The sequence below is a fragment of the Eleginops maclovinus genome, chromosome 8 (genome assembly GCF_036324505.1).
Source record: "Eleginops maclovinus isolate JMC-PN-2008 ecotype Puerto Natales chromosome 8, JC_Emac_rtc_rv5, whole genome shotgun sequence".
In the NCBI taxonomy this organism is placed as follows: domain Eukaryota; kingdom Metazoa; phylum Chordata; class Actinopteri; order Perciformes; family Eleginopidae; genus Eleginops; species Eleginops maclovinus.
In genome coordinates, this window is record NC_086356.1 from 8,815,202 (window position 1) to 8,834,603 (window position 19,402).

The following is a 19,402-nucleotide window of genomic DNA, read 5'->3' on the forward strand; positions in this document are numbered from 1 at the left end:
AATTCAGCCTGGTATTGCGGTCATAGAAGAATGGAGACAGTGTGTAAGACTATGTCATCTAAGATATTGGACCATTATCTAATCATTATCAATCAGTCCGCGATTTAAATGAAATAAAAGTTACCATATATACAATTATTATGTCATAATGCTTTTGTTTGCCACAAATCGCAAAAAACTGCCACACCTTGAAGTCCCCTGACGAGAACAGGGATGTATTTATTACTACATTTCAGTGGTAGAAAAACAGTTTGCTAGGTTAGGATAGACGGGACATTTATGTTTAACGTTCAGGAGCCAATTAAGTCATCCAAAGCCCACTCAACAAAGGTCAAAGCTGACTTCCATTGTTAACAAAAATGGGTATACAAGCCTAGACAACGGCCATTTTCTGCATTCCTAAGATCAGTTTAAAACATGGAGTTTATTTACTAAAGAAACAGAAAGCTGTTAGATGAAGAGCTGTGGGCAACATGCTGCAAACCTCCAACTCCTCAAGGAAGCCGTCTCATTTCACTGCTCCTGCTGTTGTGTGGAGAACTACTCATGCCAACATGAAATCAGATTGTAAATGCTCATGGCATGATGGAAAAAGGCCAATATTTTTCATGTCACAACCGTTTGCTTGGCTGTGCTATAAATAGATGCAGATAATGCTGCTCTATTCTTGACAGCTTATAACCGTATTTGCTGACCCCAGACAATTCTCAGACCTGTATAAAGCATCAGGATATATGAAAAGAATAATACTTTTGAAAAAGGCATCGTTTACGAAAGCAACACCTTGTGCAATGACGAAGAAAGGGTATTATATTGTTGACCAGAATAATGTCTGATTTGTCCTGCTACAATATACTACGATGTAATTGTCTGAAGACATGTATGCATTTCTGGGTTTTTTTAGGTGGGACTTGTTCAAGGTCATGATTTTTACTGTATACTTAAAAAATTGAACCTTTGACTTTCATGAAATGAATTGTGTCAACTAATTTCACTTAACTGTATCAGGTTAGTTCAGGGGTGTCCAAACTATGGCCCGGGGGCAAAATGCGGCCCGCAGGCCATTTTGAATCGGCCCTCTGCAAATTCTAAAAGTATAATGCAATATGGCCCACAAATTAAACTTGTATTTGTCTTATATTCTACTTCTCAAATATATATGTTCAAATATATTAACGAGCCAAACTTTCAAAATAAATTCAGTCATTTAAAATGTAAAACATTTTCTAACAAATCTTAGTTGATAAAAAAAAGCCCAATAACTTATTTCTGTAACAAGCTTGAAATTGAACCTTCATATTTACTCTTATTATCAGCAATCTGAGGCTTCTGTTTTAAGGAATGAGCTGCAAACAACATAAATGAAACCCTAAAGACAGATGGGATGTAGGTTGTTTATTTCTGAAAGCGTTTTCAAGTATCGTGCATTATTCACCTACATTTGATTTGTTTTGCTAACTTATAACTTAATTGATGAGGCAATATTCGCCTCTATAAGTGGCCCAGCTCTCCGTATATTTTTCTGTATGTGGCCCTCGTGAAAAAAGGTTGGACACCCCTGGGTTAGTTGAATGCAACACTATTAAGTTGAAACTATTTGAACTTCATATTGTTGCTTTCAACTAACCTGATACAGTTATTTGAAATGTGTTAACATAAGACATTTAATTAAAGTCAACGTTTCATTTTTTTCAGTGGATGGTTCCATCTTTTTTTATATCTGTTACTAATTCAATCCCGGATTTCAAACTCTAAAACTAGAGTCAAGCATTGTTGAAAGAATTCCAAAGACAGTTTTTATTTGGTTTCTGTCGAAGTATGTTTTGCGTTGATCACCAAGTTTGTAGTGTACATTATAACAATTTTCCAAATCCCCTTACTTAGTTATTGGCGTGTCCCCCCGGATGTCAGGATTCCATCACTGCCATCAAATAGCTGTGACTGCTGCAGGGTCCTTTGTCACAAGAATGAAAATCAATTCTAACCTTATCCTTTAAAGACAAAAACAAGATATCATTTGGTGTTAGTGGCTGTTTTTTCAATGAGAAAGAGGCTTTATACACAACTTGCATGTACAGTACTGCACCGATGAAAAATGTGTGATGGGACAAATCAGCTTTTTGACAACATGTTTACTTCCTGATGATCCACTCCAATTGTTACGCTTTCTCAGAGACTTTCAGTGACACTCTTGTCTCTGACCTCATTGGTCCTTCATGTGCGTTATGGAATATCTAAAAAGGCGCTTCACATTGAAAAGGAAGACGTCCTTCACAGCAGCATCTGATCTTTTATTCATAACATATTATTGTGCGTCTGCCTCTCTACTCTGATTCATCAGCACATTATGATATTGTTTTGGTTGTCTTGCTCCTGCTGTGATAAGGTCATAAAACAATATTCTTTTTAAATCACTAATCAGGTCAGCCTCCAGTCGTGACCCCCTTTATAAACATGTGCGTAGGTACAGTAATGTGGCTGTCTGTGTGAGGGAGGACATGTATTATCAGCAATACATCTACTGACTCATTCCCCAAATTCTCTTTCTTCAACTCTCTACGTAGGTGGCATCAATATCTACTGCATTATGAATAAAACGCTTTAACGGCTAAATCTTCTGTTGTAAAAACTTAACGGCACAGCTGAGCCTTCAGCTAACTTGCTCAATTTAACATTTATAGAGAAAGAGCGAGGTGATTAATACTGCACTCAGCCCTTTAATATTCCCTCCATGTTAGCACTCGTGCTGCTGTGTTAGGATGTATAGGTCAGTGGTGGGGGAGATGCTTCTGTTCCGCTGCACAAGTGAGCAGACAAGCTTTACTGACAACACTACTTCACCAGAGGAAATACCACACCGGCCCTTCAATGATAGATCCCTGTGCACAGGCTCTCATGTTGTAATGCAAGCAGTAAACGGCAACCAGATCAAACATGGTGTGTGAAAAACAGAGCTACAAACAAACGCTCAAATTCTCACTGAGTCATAAGATCCATTGTTTTTTAATTAAATATTGATTCAAGCTACTTTAAAATGAAGAACAATTTGAAGGAGGTACGACCCTTTCAAAAACTGAGATAGTAGTGAAGTTTTTCACATATAGTAATGAATTTGAAGACTAAAATAACAATATTAGTGTGCAGAAACTTAGCTGGGTTTCCTGCAAAACTGCAACATCTGAAAGAGAAGGCCTTACAAGCTTTGACTTGTTGCTTATGCAGCCTGTCTGAGGGAAGGAAACACATTTCAGACGTAATGTCTGTGTGACCATTAATTGGCATCAACCACAGATACAGTGCTAAATGGCTGTGCCTCCAGCATATATCTAGAAGATAGAATCGGAGGATGAAACACTCTTTATTGTCACATACATGCAGACAGCAGAGCACACACAGTGAAATTGGTTCTCTGCATTTAACCCATCCTAATACTAGGAGGAGTGGGCAGCTATTGTGCAGCGCCCGGGGAGCAATGGGGAGCGGGGATTAGAGGTGTCCGGTGCCTTGCTCAAGGGCACCACAGCAGGGCCTAGGAGGTGAACTGGGACCTCTCCAAGTAGCAGTCCACTTTCCATATTAAAAGTCTGTTCGGGGACTTGAACCGGCGACCCTACGATTCCCAGTCCAAGCCCCTACTGACTATCTACCTTGTGACCCTTATTTACTGTTGCATAATCCTTGATGATGTTTAATGGGAAATTACAATGTTTCAAGTTCAGCTTCTTGCATGACCCCTTGTGTAATTAAAAGACATGCAAATTGAGAGAATTCTTAAAAAGAACAGCTCCTTCTTCTAGACGTTTGATACTTTACAAGTGCCAAGAAGATTGCAGAACAAAAGCGAGAGACATTTAGAGCCAACTTAGTGACATCCCATGGGTTTTCGCTCACCAGGAGGTAGACGCCAGATAAAATTCCACAGGCTGGATGTGTGTCTGCCCGGGGGTCACGCTGAGTCTTCCCTTCCTCTAACACCGCCATCAGATAATCTGTTTTAAGTCTATATTTGCCTCTTTCGTCAGTAGCCTATTAATCACTCACTGTGGGAACTTTTAGGTGAAACAAGCTACAGAATGATTTCAGTCCTGTGAAATCCACTGCAGCGCGTACAGTTATTATTTTTTTTTTCAATACTGCATGTAATGTCTTAATTGGACAAGTAGTGCCTGGCAGGGAATCAGATATAAGTTAAATTGGTAATAGATACATTTCTAGCCCTAAAGCAATCTGGTTGTCTTGGAACAAACAATACTGTTCCATAATACATAAATACAATGAATAATTAAAGGGTCCAGGTTATTTGCAAAATAAGTACATTTTGCTCAAGACAGACATTTAACATTTTGTATTTTAGGCACGCAGCTGGCGATCTCATCAGTGAAACTTATATTGACTGCGATAAACTCAAGTTCTTATATCACCATCATTACAAGCGGCCGGGGAACATAGCAAAGGTCAGAGCCATCGCGTCCTCAGAATATTTCTATGACTGTAAAACCAAGTTGGAGGCAAACTTTGTGAAAAGAAATAGAAGTAAATGGGGAAAACGTTTTTTAGGGAAGTGAATGTGTGCAGGAAAAAAGCAAAAATAACTGAGTTATCAGCTGGTGACACCTTTGTGTAAACATTAGCAACCTAATAATAACACCTTGTGGGAGACGTATGGTACTTGGTTCCATAAATAACACGCAGGAAACATGTTCATTATATTTTGGGATTTTCAGCTTGATTGACAGGTCCAGAACCAATATAGTAGCTAAGTCAGATGTGATGATGGAAGTCAGAGCTGTAAAATACAGCAACAATAACGTGCACAATCCATATTTAAGCAAACTCCAAAAATGTGTTACGGGAATTCTTTCCTTATGTGCTGTCATTTGATGGGGAAAAAAGAAAAGGGTGTCTTCTTTGATATCTCATTCTGCTTGAATGGTGCTGTTGGAGCAGAAAGCATGAAGAAATGGAGAGGATGAAGGAGAGAGCGCTCCCCCACTTTCTTCTAAACCCACAGGGTCCCTCAATACTGCCACTGATGGCCTGTAATTGGTGTTTAGCACTGTTGTAGATAGGCCTCAGCTGCGGGAAGGCTCCTCTGGCTGCCTTTCAACATGTCACTGTTTTCTGTGTCGTATTGTGGCTTGTTCCCTTTTCTCTTTAGGAATAGCAACGTGTACGATGGCAAGAAACCCACTAAAAGATGTGCTCTATCGTACTTTGAAGGTGTGGATGGGTAGATGCAAGGTGCAATATTAAAATAACATAAAACATAGTTTCAACTTAGTTCAACCTTGACCAGCTGCAATATCAGTGATGCTTGTTGATGCATTAATGTTAATAAAGATGATTCTGAAATGGGTAATTCGGCATATTGAGTACTTTTACATTTGGTAATTTAATTAAATTTGGATGCTAATATTTATGTATTTTACTCAAAGGTTCTAAAAACAGAATTAAGAGTATATCTTTGATTAAACGATTGATTCCACACAGATCTCAACATGTCATGCCTGAGCAGGTGGCTAGCAACTTACTAACAGCTAAAACAGGTCCGTATGCAACGTTTCCATTGTTCGCAGTAAAGGTGTGCAACAATGTTACGCTATGGTGACAATGCTGTGGTATCAGGACAGCATTATCAGCAGTAACCGCCGTCAAAACACATTGCAGAATGGCAGCCACTAGCTTTTCACTGGCACTAACAAGCGTAACGTGCTAACACACTAAGCTAAGACACTTTGATTTTAACAAATATAAAGAGAGAGTGTGACTTCATTCCCTACTAGAAATTAAAGATGGAGCAGTAGAAAATAATGGGCATAGAGGCAGCTAATGTATGACGTCTTGTGAGACCCAAACCTCATTGCAGTGTATGCAATGTATTAACATTGTAATTTTACTATTGCCATATGTATTGAAGTTGCATTTTCGGTTAAAAGGATTTTATTGGAGGATGTGTGTGTCTATAATGTGAAAAGTGACGGATGTGACCTATTTTATAATGACTTAAAACATGCGGTGACAACTATTTTTTAACTAGGCCTACTCCAGCAGTAGATATATAGTATTATCATTAAGTCTTAATGCCACTGAAGAAGCCACAAGCATTGTTTTACATAAATCAGCCATGTTCAGCCCACAGATGTTCTGAAGCAGACTCATCTTTATTTCTGCAGTATTCCCTCATGTCTGAGCCGTGAATCATAGAGCACACTGAGGGCAGCAGCTTGCAGTCAAGCGTGCCCCATAGATGGCACTGTTGGTTCTCATGATGGACCCGTGGCACTACAGGTTGCCTTTCCTCTCATCCCTGGACTGGACCCTAATGATCCCTTCAGGTTATGGGAGTGGTAAAATAAAAATGTAATGTGCACAGTTTTGTGTCATTGATACCCACTTAAAACTGAGTGGGGTGCCAGTTAGTCATGAAACTTCATTATATATCTCAACACTCAGATTGCTGTTTTGCATATTGTAGATTGTAGCCTATTGTAGGTGTAAGAGGACGCTCCATTTATCAAAATTGCCTTTATGTTTATGTAAAATAGTTTTAAAATAATGCAGTTTAAATGCATGCTGTATGACTTTACCTAGCTACTAAAGAAGCGAATCTGCAGTGTTTAAATTATGAAATGTCTACATGTAGAGTAACTTTCACCATCCAACCGAAAATATTTACACATTTGAGGTGGAAAGCCCCTTTCAAATTTACCTCCAACTTTTTTTTCTCCAACGGTTTTGAGAACATGACAACAATTGCAACCCCCATGTGATTTTACCGGGACTTCGGTGGTACAATACTTGCTGACGTGATGCCCGCATACCCTCTAATTTGCCAATCCAGCCCGGTGTGTGCCCCCCCTCTTCCCCACCCCCAGTTTCTGCACCAGCACTCTCCTTGTCCACAGCCACAGGGCGCAGAGCGGCAACAGCTCCTGGATCCACTTTAACACACCGCCATGTGAATCGCGAGGAAAGTTGAGGGGACTATTTGTCATATTTCGGATGTGCTTACATGTCACTTGCTAGATGATTTGGATCGATGTCAATCCAGCGCTCTATGAAAAAGAAGAGGATAGAAAAACCACAAGCCGCGCGTGTCATGATCTCTTTGCAAAACCGACATTTTTGAGGACTTTCTTTGCTCTTATCGTTGATGAAATAATTGCAGCCTGATAAGAAGAGACGGGTGTATTTTAAATGTCAGTATTGGATGAGACAGCGGCGCCGTATCTTCTGCAATAAGAGACATGGTAAGAAAACGGCATAACACTTAATTCCATTTAAAGATGTTAATGTTGCTTTTTGTAGCCTATGTGGTTTACAAGTGTGCACAAGCCAAGATTCAGAGGCACGAATAATACAGTGCTTGATCTGTTCACATGTTTTTTAATTGTTAAACATTGTGGGTGCTGTAGGGTGAGATTGGTGACAGACGGTTTGTTTTACGCACCCCAAGGCACCTGTTTTATTCTCTCAAATTAATAGTTAAATCATGCACGGTGCTAAAATGCAAGAAAGAAACATGTGAGAAGTTGATTTAGTATGTGAATATCTACATAACTGTGTTTTTAGAGGAAGACATTGACCGTGCGTTCGTTTCTGTGATGGCAGGTGGTCTCGCACGGAATACAGCTGTTTTGTTTTAAATGGAGAACTGCTCAGAGAGGATAAATTACGTGCAAAGTTGTGCGGCTTTCTGCTGAAGGAGTTATCCAGCGGCATTTCCCCCCTCCCTCGAATAAACATGAGTCCAAGGCGAGACATGGGACCGCTCCGGTGCGTGGGAATCACCGCGCTTCTCCTGTGCACAGGTAAGACCCCTAAGAAACCTTAGCTAATGTCAACGAGCACTTCTATTCATACAGCCCGAACATGCATTATGGAAATTAAAGGTAATGGTCACATAATAAGAGCAACTGTAAATGCGTCGACCTTTTTAGAGTGATTTTATTCAGTGTGGAATATTTAATGAAATGCAAATTATTTCTCTTTTCGCCAAGAGGATATGTATGATTTATGCGACATATAATTAGCTGTAAGCTGCTGTGGCAGAATACAAAATTACTTGTAATATTACCATGAATGAACTGTGACAGTTGCCTGCGGAGTGTGTGGGTTTTCGGTTGTTGTAGTTCTGGTTTTGTAGCTGCACTTTAATGGGATGCAGTGTGTGAGAGTGTGTGTGTGTGATAGAGAGAGAGAGAGAGAGAGAGAGAGAGAGAGAGAGAGAGAGAGAGAGAGAGAGAGAGAGAGAGAGAGAGAGAGAGAGAGAGAGAGAGAGAGAGAGAGAAATGGCACTGCAGAGTACCAGGAACAACAACAGGCTGCAGACACAACCCAGCACAATAGGAAGTGCATATTTTTGCCAAGTTTTAGCAGTTCTGCAAATGGAAAACATCTTGTGTGTGGGGGAATTCTCTCTACGTGTGTGTTTCTGAGTCTGTGCACCTGTGTGTATATATTTTCTGATGTTTCTGTGTAAATATTTACCTGTGAGAGTATGGATCTTTGGGTGTTATGTATGATTTTGCAAGTTGCGTGGGCTTTCTCAGACCAAAACTGTATGCAGAAAAAATAAGTGTTTTATCCCTCACTGTTTACCTGCCAATCAAAGGCAATTGCAAAACATCTTTCTTATAATTTCGCTATACCGTGTGTATTTAGTGTAAACTATTTATTTTTTGAGTAGTTTTGTCCATCCTTCCATTAATTTCCAGATCTTTTAAAAATGCCATCGCTGAGATCTGGGAGAATTAGGCAGCCTCACTAAACCTGGGTCCATTAGCATCAATAGCAGTCAGATTAAATGACGGATTGAAAACAACATTTCTGCCATATTATCTAAAACTTTCATTTGCAGAAGTGGTTGGGGAAGCTGTGCTCAAGGAAAATACTGTTACTTTATAATAGCCAAGAGAAAAGCCACGTGGGAGACAACACTGTGTGTTTAATGAACACACAGTGTTGACGTGTTGACAAATCACACATTTCCTTAAGGGAGTTGACAATCCGTAAAGCAATCAACTGCCTCTGTCCTTTTTAGACAGACACTAACTTGTGCTGAAGAAAAACTCAACCTCAAAGAAATGATTTAACAGGTCAGAAATTGAGAAAAACTTTCGGAGAGTGACTGAGGATGTATTGTTCTCCCAGGATAGACAGCCCTGCAATTGAGCTTGTGTACAGAATAGACCAAAAAATAATAGGATACAGTCAATCCACATGACAAAAAGATGCATAGAACTTGAACCTGAACAAGTGTGTGGATGTAACCTTCCAAGCATGAAGGTTCAGACAAAACCTCACAAACACTCAGAGTTCAGTGATGCCTCCCACAAGAAAAAAACGACAACCGGTTCATGAGTCTGGCCATGGTATGTGAACCCTGACAGAGAGAAAGAGACAGAGAGGCTGAAAGAAGATGAATATCCTCGAGGATGGAGATCCAGATCCGATAAGTAGAATGAGACCCACGCACACACACACACACACACACACACACACACACACACACACACACACACACACACACACACACACACACACACACACACACACACACACACACACACACACACACACACACACACACACACACACACACACACACACACACACACACACACACACACACACACACACACACACACACAAACAAGGACTGTAACTACTTAAATAATACATAGAGACTGAGACTGACCTGCCGGCTGGATAATGAAAGAATAAGGAACTAATTGAAAGTTAAGTAAAGTGTTTGCGTTTAGGTATGGATTTAAAAAGCCACAATGGAATTTTGATTTCCTTCGGAAGAGTATTCCATAAGAAGGGTGTATAATAGGAAAACAAGCTTTAACTTCGTCACTCTGGGTAGAATAGGAGGATGAAACCCTCTTTATTTGTCACATACATGCAGACAGCAGAGCACACACAGTGAAATTGGTCCTCTGCATTTAACCCATCCTAGTACTAGGAGCAGTGGGCAGCTATCGTGCAGCATCCGGGGAGCAATGGGGAGGGGGGATTGGATATTTGTCTGTTCGGGGACTTGAACCAGCAACCCTACAATTCCCAGTCCAAGCCCCTACTGACTGAGCCACTGCTGAGTACAGACAGGAACCCTGTACTCCGAGGGAGTCCTGAGTTTTGAGTATAAGATTCAAGAAAGAACGGGCTTGCCCATTTAAGATTTTGTAAGTCTCCTCAGATGTCATGTGGTTAAAGTTCCTTGTTTTAGTTTAGAGTCTTGCAGCATTGTTAAGCATTTGAAGATGCATAGTACCAGAACGCAGTAGGCCTCACAGCCAAAAGATACAAATAATCCAGTCTAGATGATTCAAAGGTGTGAATTAGGATCTCTGCATCAAACACAGATGTATTAAGCTACAGTATATGGCGTAGGAGAAAGAAGGTGATCTTGCTGATATGTTATGTGCGGATCAAAAGAGAGGGTTGAATTGAACGTAACACCAAGATTGGTGTTTGGATTTAATGGATTAAACTAACAAGAAACAATGTCTTTATTAGTGAGCTTTAGATGTGCTGGTGGGAAATGTATTTTATCCTTTACAGAGACATGCAAGCAGTTTCTTTTTGATGCCAGTCTTTGACCTAAACTACGTTGAGTTTTCTTCTCTGACGTAGTCTTCCTATCCAACTTTTGTTTTTATCAATCGTCTGCCTATTTATTGACTACATGTGTACAAGAGTGAATGTGTTACTCCAGTGTTAATTTGGGAAATGAAACGTGTGTAAATACTGGCCCCAACCCACTAGATTTGTAAGTAGGGAAAAGTATGGGGTGAAAAGTTTATTGGAATGATTCCTTAAATATTGATCGGGATTGAAAAATATCAGGTGTGGCTCTTTTTACCAGGTGAAAGCTACAAATACACAGGTTGGCAATAGACGGATCCATAACTCACTGGTTATAGTCAGCCAATTAATTTTACAGGTGAAATTGTAGAGGAAAAAAAAAAGATTCCATCCTGTCAGTCAACCCCCCGGTGGGCAGCCCCTCAGAGGATATTATAACTGTCCAGCCATCTGATTGCTTTCACCGAGAGGTTCTAGGTTGTCTCTTTGAAACGTGCACTGACAGGCACATTCTGTAGAGGATACCCACACACACACGTTCTGTCAAACTAGCCATCAGGACATTTGAAAATACTCCATATAGCCTGTCATGCTATAGGATGGGATGCATTTTTTATATATAACAGATTGGAGGATTGTCATCTCTTAGTCATGTAGAAAAAAAAGGTTTCATGGGTGAAAAACTGCCCAGGAACTATTTCACAGTGAGTTGAACTTTGCAGAATTGGAAAACTTTATGATTTTATTAACACTGCACCATCCAAAGGGATCACTTAAGTTTGGATTCAGAATACGGCAACCAAAAAAAATTGTCTGTACAGTGACTAGATGTCCTCACCTGGCAACGTGAGTTGAATGCCAGGGAACTGCGCTTAACAAGAGTGGGAGGATTCCCACTCAAAGTTCGCCTGCTCTTTAGTTTGTGTGGGCGCCCAGCAAGAGTGGATTGCATGGGGTGGATAGTTGAAAAGTTCCAAAACCAAAACGCATTTAGCCTTAATTTAATAATAGCTCTCTTGGTTTCCCTCTCACACACACACACAGAACCAAAATCACAGTAGCCCGAGTCATTCGAGAACAACTGGTAATATGTATGATCAGCGTTTAGGAGTCTTAGCCCCATAGTTTAATTACTATGTTAGAGTGATGAAAATGGCACAGTACTCTAATAAAACCATTGTTTATTAAACCCAATTGTTAATAAACCCTATAGGGCACTTGTTTTCCAATCTGCAGGCCTTTGTAATCTGCATTACTTAGAGATTAGGGGACTAAATCTTGATCAATCTTATGGTATAATTGTGGATAGGATTTAAAGGATGGAATGGAAGTCAATTAGCCTGCATTCAAGTCAAACAAGTTTACCTAGCACCCCGACCTGCACACCCACACTTTCTGCCTCTCAACATTAAGGGTTCACTACTTTCTGCATCAGAACTGAGTGTTGGCAAATTGTGAGGTGTATGAACATCATTTCTAGGATACCGGGTTATTTAATGTTACAATTTCAATGGAGAAAAAGAGGCTGAGAAACTGGAGCACCATACTACTCCTGAATAGTCAAGACTTCAGTTATTATACATAAGATATAGAGAAAACAGAGACAGATTTTTGTGTCACTGTTGGACCATGTCTTCAGAAACTGTAACATTTATACTGTTTCGGGTAGGGGATTCTTGATTCCTGCTTAATGCTGTAAGCTTTTTTAAACTCTATCTTATTCTTGAGTTCATCCTGTAAGCCAATTCAGTTTGCAATGTTTGTTATTGTGATTGATCTTCTTTGACTGGCAATTCATTTAAAATGCTTGCCCCTTTTTATAAAGTCACATTTTCTATTTTCACCATATTCAAAATCACCATCAAAGACCTTGGACTGAAGCAAACTAAAATATATAAACTGGTAACAGGTCAGATCTGTATTTCAAGAAAACAGATAACCCAAAAAATATTCTTGTGAATTATCAGTGAAGCCTTGACCGGCATCTGTACACCCTTTGAGGCTGCGGAGGATTTTACACAACTGAGGTTATTCTTTGAACTGTTATACCTCAGTTTTTACAGCTATTGTTTAACAATCCACTGATGAAATAGGCAGAAAACATGAAACCTAAAACGTGCCAAGTTAGTGGAGAGGAAGAGCCCGGAGTGACCCTGCATACACATTAAGGCTGTGAAATCCAAACTTGCTTGGGGAGCAAAGTCTCATGGGATATTACTTGTTGGCTGTGAGCATCTCCTGCTTTCATTCAAGGGAGAAGGGGTGGCGGGGCTGGCTTTGTACTTCTGGGCAGCAAAATCTGCTTAAAGTAAAAGGAAAGGCCTATAGAATAAGCTGACTGTAGAAAATCTCCTGAAAAAGGTCCCACCCTTTGGTTCAAAAGGCATTTCTAGAGGCTGTGATACCCATTACCATAAAAAGAGAACTTGGATATGTCACTGGAGGCCACGACTGGGAAGCCAAAATGAAGTCTCTTAAACACCGTGGGTTGTTCTCAAAACAGAATAAAGTACAAAGGCAAAGTCAAAGTTTATCACACTTAAAAGAACACATTTTGTTCATAAAAGCCAGAGCCCCTCTAGAAAAACACACATGTAACAATTTCCCAAACCCAGTGCACACAATGTAGTAACACTGAATTAAAGTTTTATTATGGGATTATACTATATTGTACACAAGGCATTAGAGAGCAGCGGAGGAAAAGCTGCACCAGGGAGCCTTATGTCATCTTATCATAGCACACAAACACAAAAGTCATATTTACAGTGTGTAATTTAAGTAAAAGGTCATGTAATGAAACAGCGTTGAGTACTTTGGTGTGTAATGAAGTCAATCGAATTAGGTTTAATTAAAACTGACCCACTTGTAGTTCTATGAGGACATGACAGCCTAGTTGGAATAGGGGCAGCTTCTCACGTAGACTATAATGTTGTAGTATACCTCTTTCATTATAGGTCAATCTATTCAGTACATGGGTAAAACATATAGCCTTGGGAACACAATAACACTCGAGCTTATCTTCATTTAACTAAGTACAAGCATTCATTGTTAACCAGATGAATATAAATCCAATATTCACTCCCATTTTAGCTCTGTTTTGGTCTCCACCAACGCCATAGAGAAAATATCTGGGTTTTATATAGCATGATGTGCTACCTGCCATGTGAATGTTGTTGTATTGAAACAGCTGCCTGTTACTGCTGCAACACATTGAGTACAATAAGGCTGGACATTGAAAAGCAGAGCCTAAAAACCTTTAGAGAAAAAACGTAGACAGCTCCGAAGAACATATTGATACTGGGGGGATCAATTCTTTACGGTTTTTCACTCTGAGCAGCACATAGCACAGGGCAGACAGTCATTTGATCCACTGTCAATATAGATATATCGAGATGTAATGCTTGAAAATCAAAAGTGAACAGACTGGGAAACGTTTGAAAGAAATCAGTAGCTACTATAATTATAGATTATCAATACTATATCTCACCATGAGCTGTGATTCAACTATTCACTCACCTGTAAATAGCTGGTAATCAACTGTTATGGTTGCCAGATAATTAAGAGCAAAGATGTTTGTCTCTCTAGTTCCACAAGTCAAGATTATTGTCAACACACATTTATTTTTTGCCAAGTAGATTTTGTATTTATTTCTTACTGAAATATGTTCACTGCCAATGTTGTTTCCAGTACGTGAGTAAATACATGCTGTGCAATACCTGAAGTTACAATACAAAATAAATAAGGACCGCAATTATTCTCTCATAAGTTCATCAACATAAATATAGGAGCTTTTTTTGGCTTGCTGTTCAATTATAACATTTACACATTAGGTTAATTCAGAAACTAAATGAGACAGCTTTATTATGTTTCTGTCAAAATGCCTCTGCTGCAATTAGTAGTGCATAAATGTAATTTCTAGGTGACAGGGTTGGGTTGAAATGCTTCCTCCCCTGACAGCAAGAGGTTCATGTTAAAAGCCTTACCATGGCAACCCTGGAAATACAGTAGTGTAGCCGGATAAAACAACTTCACTATTTGATGATATACAGTATAAGGAATACATTTAGAGTTGTTTATTGCACTCTCCCTAAATCCTAAGTGATTTTGTAATGGGAAAATAAATTAAACTCTATCACAGGTTTACAGTATATAAGTTAGTTTGGATGACCAGAAAAGCAGCTCTTCTGAAGGGTTCTGACACTGTATGCCTTTTTGGGAAATGAATCACTTGTAATGGTTTCATTGGATTTGAAATCTTACCCCCCTGCTGATAGACCCTTCTCATCCACCTTGTAGACCTTGTGTTTTTTGGAGAAACACTTTGAGCATCCAATATTCAAATACAAACATATTATACCTCCAAGGATTTATTCATTCCGTCTAATTTGATACAAACAGAAGTAGCCCTTGGTTGTGTTATCTCTGGGGTACACGCAGAACACTTTGGAAAAGATAGCTATTTCATTATGTCATAAACAGTGGCAGGCCTCGAGACTGACTAATATGGATGGCGAGGTTTTGTTCACTCTTATTTAGCTAATGGCATTAGCTGATGTCATTAGCTGTGCAAGTTAAGTGATTGATAGCAAATGACTTTGATGATGCACATTGATTGCACTGTACAAGGACATTCCATCACTTCTCTCTGTGCAAGGAATTTAAATTACAGGCATAATGGTGCACTTAATTCTTTTTTAGATGTGGGAGCTCACTTAGTTGTGCAATAGATCCTCATACAATGGTTTCTAATACTGTTTAATTAAAGTTATTCCTTGTTTTTTGTGCGACCTCCAAAAATGTTGAGCAACAGATGTCATTTTCTCACTGTTACATGTATTAAAATAAACATATTTACATCATAAACTTCCATCTTCACTGGAAACAACTTCACTAAATGAAGGAAAAGACTGTTTGGGTTAAAAAGATTTTGGGAAAGATGTGGTAGGAACCAGTAAGTAACTACGGAATTCCCGTAACTAAGTACAAAAGTCACTAGTAAAATAAATCAACCCTGCTTTCAAACAAGACTTCAACAGAGGTCTCTTGGGTGAAATTCTGGTGGATTTGGACCAATCCATCCACCCTGACATCCCCCTTGTCCCTACACCATTTTTGTTGTTTATATTTTCTGGTTTACAAAAAAATGGATTAAGCTAGATAGACATTAATTTGTGGGATAAACCAATATAAATGACAGCTGTAGGTATAGCTACCTAGGGTGTATGAGAACAGCCTGAGTTTTGCTTCTAATTCTGAATATTATAGCTGTGTTTGATGATGCCTGTAAAAGGCCAGGGTGGTCTGTTGCTTCTCAACTCATGAAAATACTGAGGCATACATTGAGTTAGAACCTGATGATACAGAAAGGCTTTAGACAGCATGACAAATGAGGGGATCGTACTCCTTATTCCTTCAGTCATAAAATATGGTCATTTAATTTCCCTGAAATCCATAGATGTAATCCAGTGGGGGAGAAGAGATACGATGACTCTTTTTATTTTCCCCAAGGTTTTGCAATACTAAACAGATCAAAGCTGGAAAGGATAAAAAGAAGAATAATCGATATATGACGGCGTGAAGATGAAACATTGCTGCACTTTCCTGTTGTTTGGAGAATTGGGAATACAGCGTGCCCAACCACGTATGGCGCATGAAGATCTGTGCTGATGCACCCCGACACACATAATCACACACAAACGCACGTGCGCAGCATCGCTAAAGCTTTGGTGACAAGCTTTGGTAGCTGCACACTGTAAACACACACACAGAGGCACACACAGACTCATCTGCTTGGGCAAACAACTTCACAGCCATCCAACTGGGAAAGGATCACACTCCACGGGTGGTCCAGAGACAATTAGCATAACTAACAGAACACTCCTAGCAAATCAGAGGGAAATGAAAAAAGCACCTATGCAATCAGAGCCAAGAGAGAATCTTAACAGCATTTTTTTGACACTTCCTGTCGGAAAGATTGACAGAGGGAGATCAAATATTTCTTTCGCTTCACCAGCTTTTGTCCCACAAGACAGTGAAGGTGCAGTACGTGCTCTCCTTTTGCTACAAGTGTGGTTCCAAAGCTTTAACCTCCCCTGCTGAGATTGCCTCACACTGCATCGCTCTATGGATGAGTGGTGCAGAAGTTTGCGCTTCGTTGTCGGAGAAAGCCAATTATATAATTCCCTTTCTTGTATTTCTGAAGAGAGCTCTGCCATTTTGTGTCATTTTATAGTGTGGATGCTGCAGATACCAATGTAGAGATGATGACAGGGTCGATTGGCGTGTTTCTTTGTAGAGCCATTAGCTGCTCAGGTCAGGAAGCTTTTACCTTGGTGGGTTTTCGTTTTTGTCCAAACATGATTGATAGCAGTGGAAATTGTCCCAACTGTTTTTCGGGTCTCACAGACATTGAGGTAACTTTTTCTCAGTCAGCCGGTCTCTTTCTATCTATCTATCTGTCTATCTATCTATCTGTCTCATCATTGCATGGTTCTTTTGAGGTTAAGAGTTGTTCCTAATTGACTTTTTTACCACCCAGTTCATTAAATTTACAAAATGATAACAAATATATCCAGCCTGGCATAACAACAGAAAACAAAACAAAAAAGAACACACAGACAGGTGAATTTTAATTTCAAACTTGATAGACATTTCAGAATTGTAACCTGAGGGGAAACCTTCCCGCACCTTAAGGAATGCACTTCCAAAACCTTGGCTCAATTCCCTTTCCAATTTTCAGCAACACTGCCTCAAGAGAGGTAAACATTGCCGAGAGCTCCAGCCAATAAAGAAATGTATTAGCACTGGGACTTCCATCTTCCGAAACCTATAACCATATAGGTGTTAATACTTTGACGCAGTAAGCCAAGTCAGGTGGACTCTGCACACTTCAACCATTGTGATAAATAGATAAAAATACCCTCCTTTCAAACGTAATAATTGTGAATTTCAAATTATCAGAAATGTGCAGTTGTGCATGAAACTTCTGTTAGCCAATGCCAACTAAAGCAGTTTTTATTCTATATGTTAATGTGCCCAACTGTGCATAGTTCCCAGCTGCTTCAAGATATTTTAACAGTATATAACGTTGTGTAGGAACAAGCTTTAGGGGCATGTGTGGATTGCTTTTCTGTGGCTGTATTCATCTATGGTTCAGGTGACTCATTGGTCAGGAGAATGAGTCCCAGATATTGATCGACTTTTGGGCCAGACCTGAGATCAAAATAGTGAGCAGCCTTAATAAACTGTTATTGGTCAATTTCTAGTTCACATTAACTGTGCTGATGGCCAGTTGGTAGTCCCTATTAGGTCAGAAAATTGTAATCTGTGTAGCAGTGGAACAGATGTCATCACGCAATGAGAACAATCTGCTTTTGAGCATTAACAATCGTGTGTGTGTGTGTGTGTGTGTGTGTGTGTGTGTGTGTGTGTGTGTGTGTGTGTGTGTGTGTGTGTGTGTGTGTGTGTGTGTGTGTGTGTGTGCGTGTGTGAGATGGTGTCTGTGTTTGTTTCTGCAGGGATTATTGGATGTGTATGTATTCACGTACAAAGAATCAGCTTTTCTATTTTGGCCCACCCTGCTAAAATGTTTTATCTGTAATCAGATTCACAATACTCAGAAATGGGGTTCCTCAAATGTGGCCTGTCTTCTTTGTTATCCTCTCATATTCTCCTTCTCTCATGATCTTTTCTTCCTTCTCTCCCCCTACCACACTCCCCCTCACCTTCACATCATAGTCTGTCTTCTTCCCCTTTCATCTGCACCTCTTTTTGTTCTCCCTTTTCATGTCTAAGTTCCCTTCATCAAAGAGCAAAACTCTTTACAAATAGAGAAATATCATTGGCAAATTAAAGATAAATATTAATCAAGATGTTCTTTGCCGACAGTTTTGCGGAAAAGTCTAGCATTTCTGAAGCTTGCATATTAACCCTGCATTGCTCTTTTGTTTTACTGAAGGGTTCGTATTAGATGCTGTGGTTTGACAGAGGTGCTGAGTCTCCTTTAATTACCTTCAAACATAGCGAGGTTAGCTGCTACACCGCCCCCCCCACACACTTTTATTGTATGCAAAGCTAATTTAACTGACTGGCTGTAGCTCCATAGGGTTACTCAAAGTATTGTTTTCTATTGTCATTGCGTTGTCAACTTATTTAAGGGCATCCATAGAAAACTACACTTTAAAATAAAATACATGTTATCGGTGCCTGTTGTGTAAAGTTCAATGTTGAATTTGTTCAATAAGAGGATATTGGAAAGCATTTCTTTGATTTTTTTTTAACAATTTGATGCATTTGAACTAAATATTTGTATTAGATTAGCATATTCTCATCCAACTCTCAGCAAAAAAAGGAATAGGTGTAATTCCTCAAATGTCAAATCAATAATATCATTCCAATTCCAAGAAAAATCAGAATCAGTATCAGAATCAAGTTCATTGCCAGGTACATTTACACATACAAGGAATCTGCTTTGGTGTCTGGTGGTGCGAACATAAACAATCCAAGAAAATACGTTGCCATAGTAGACAAAAAATATGCAAATAATAAAAAGTATTTCTCAGAAACTATTTAGGATTAAGAGCAATATTTATTTAAATATACAAAGAACCTTAAAAGCAAAAAACAAAAACACTTAGGACAATGAAAAACAAGTCTCAAAACAAGTTACTATTGTATGCTACTTTTGTGTCTAAATACCTGATAGGATGCTCTGTTCCACTGACGAAGTATCTTGTGTCTGTTGTGTGGTATACACATGTATTAAGTTACCATTTTAAATAATTGGACAATAAACAAATATGATATATAA

General features: G+C 39.3%; 1 protein-coding gene across 1 annotated transcript in view; it reads left to right on the top strand.

Moving 5' to 3' along the window:
• Positions 1-7,729: 7,729 nt before the first annotated feature.
• si:dkey-112m2.1 (transmembrane protein 132C) overlaps positions 7,730-19,402 on the top strand; it is a 122,043-nt gene continuing 110,370 nt past the window's right edge. The window contains 1 exon segment of the mRNA XM_063889825.1: positions 7,730-7,811. Within this exon segment, the coding sequence (XP_063745895.1) occupies positions 7,745-7,811 (67 nt within the window). The 5' untranslated portion in view covers positions 7,730-7,744.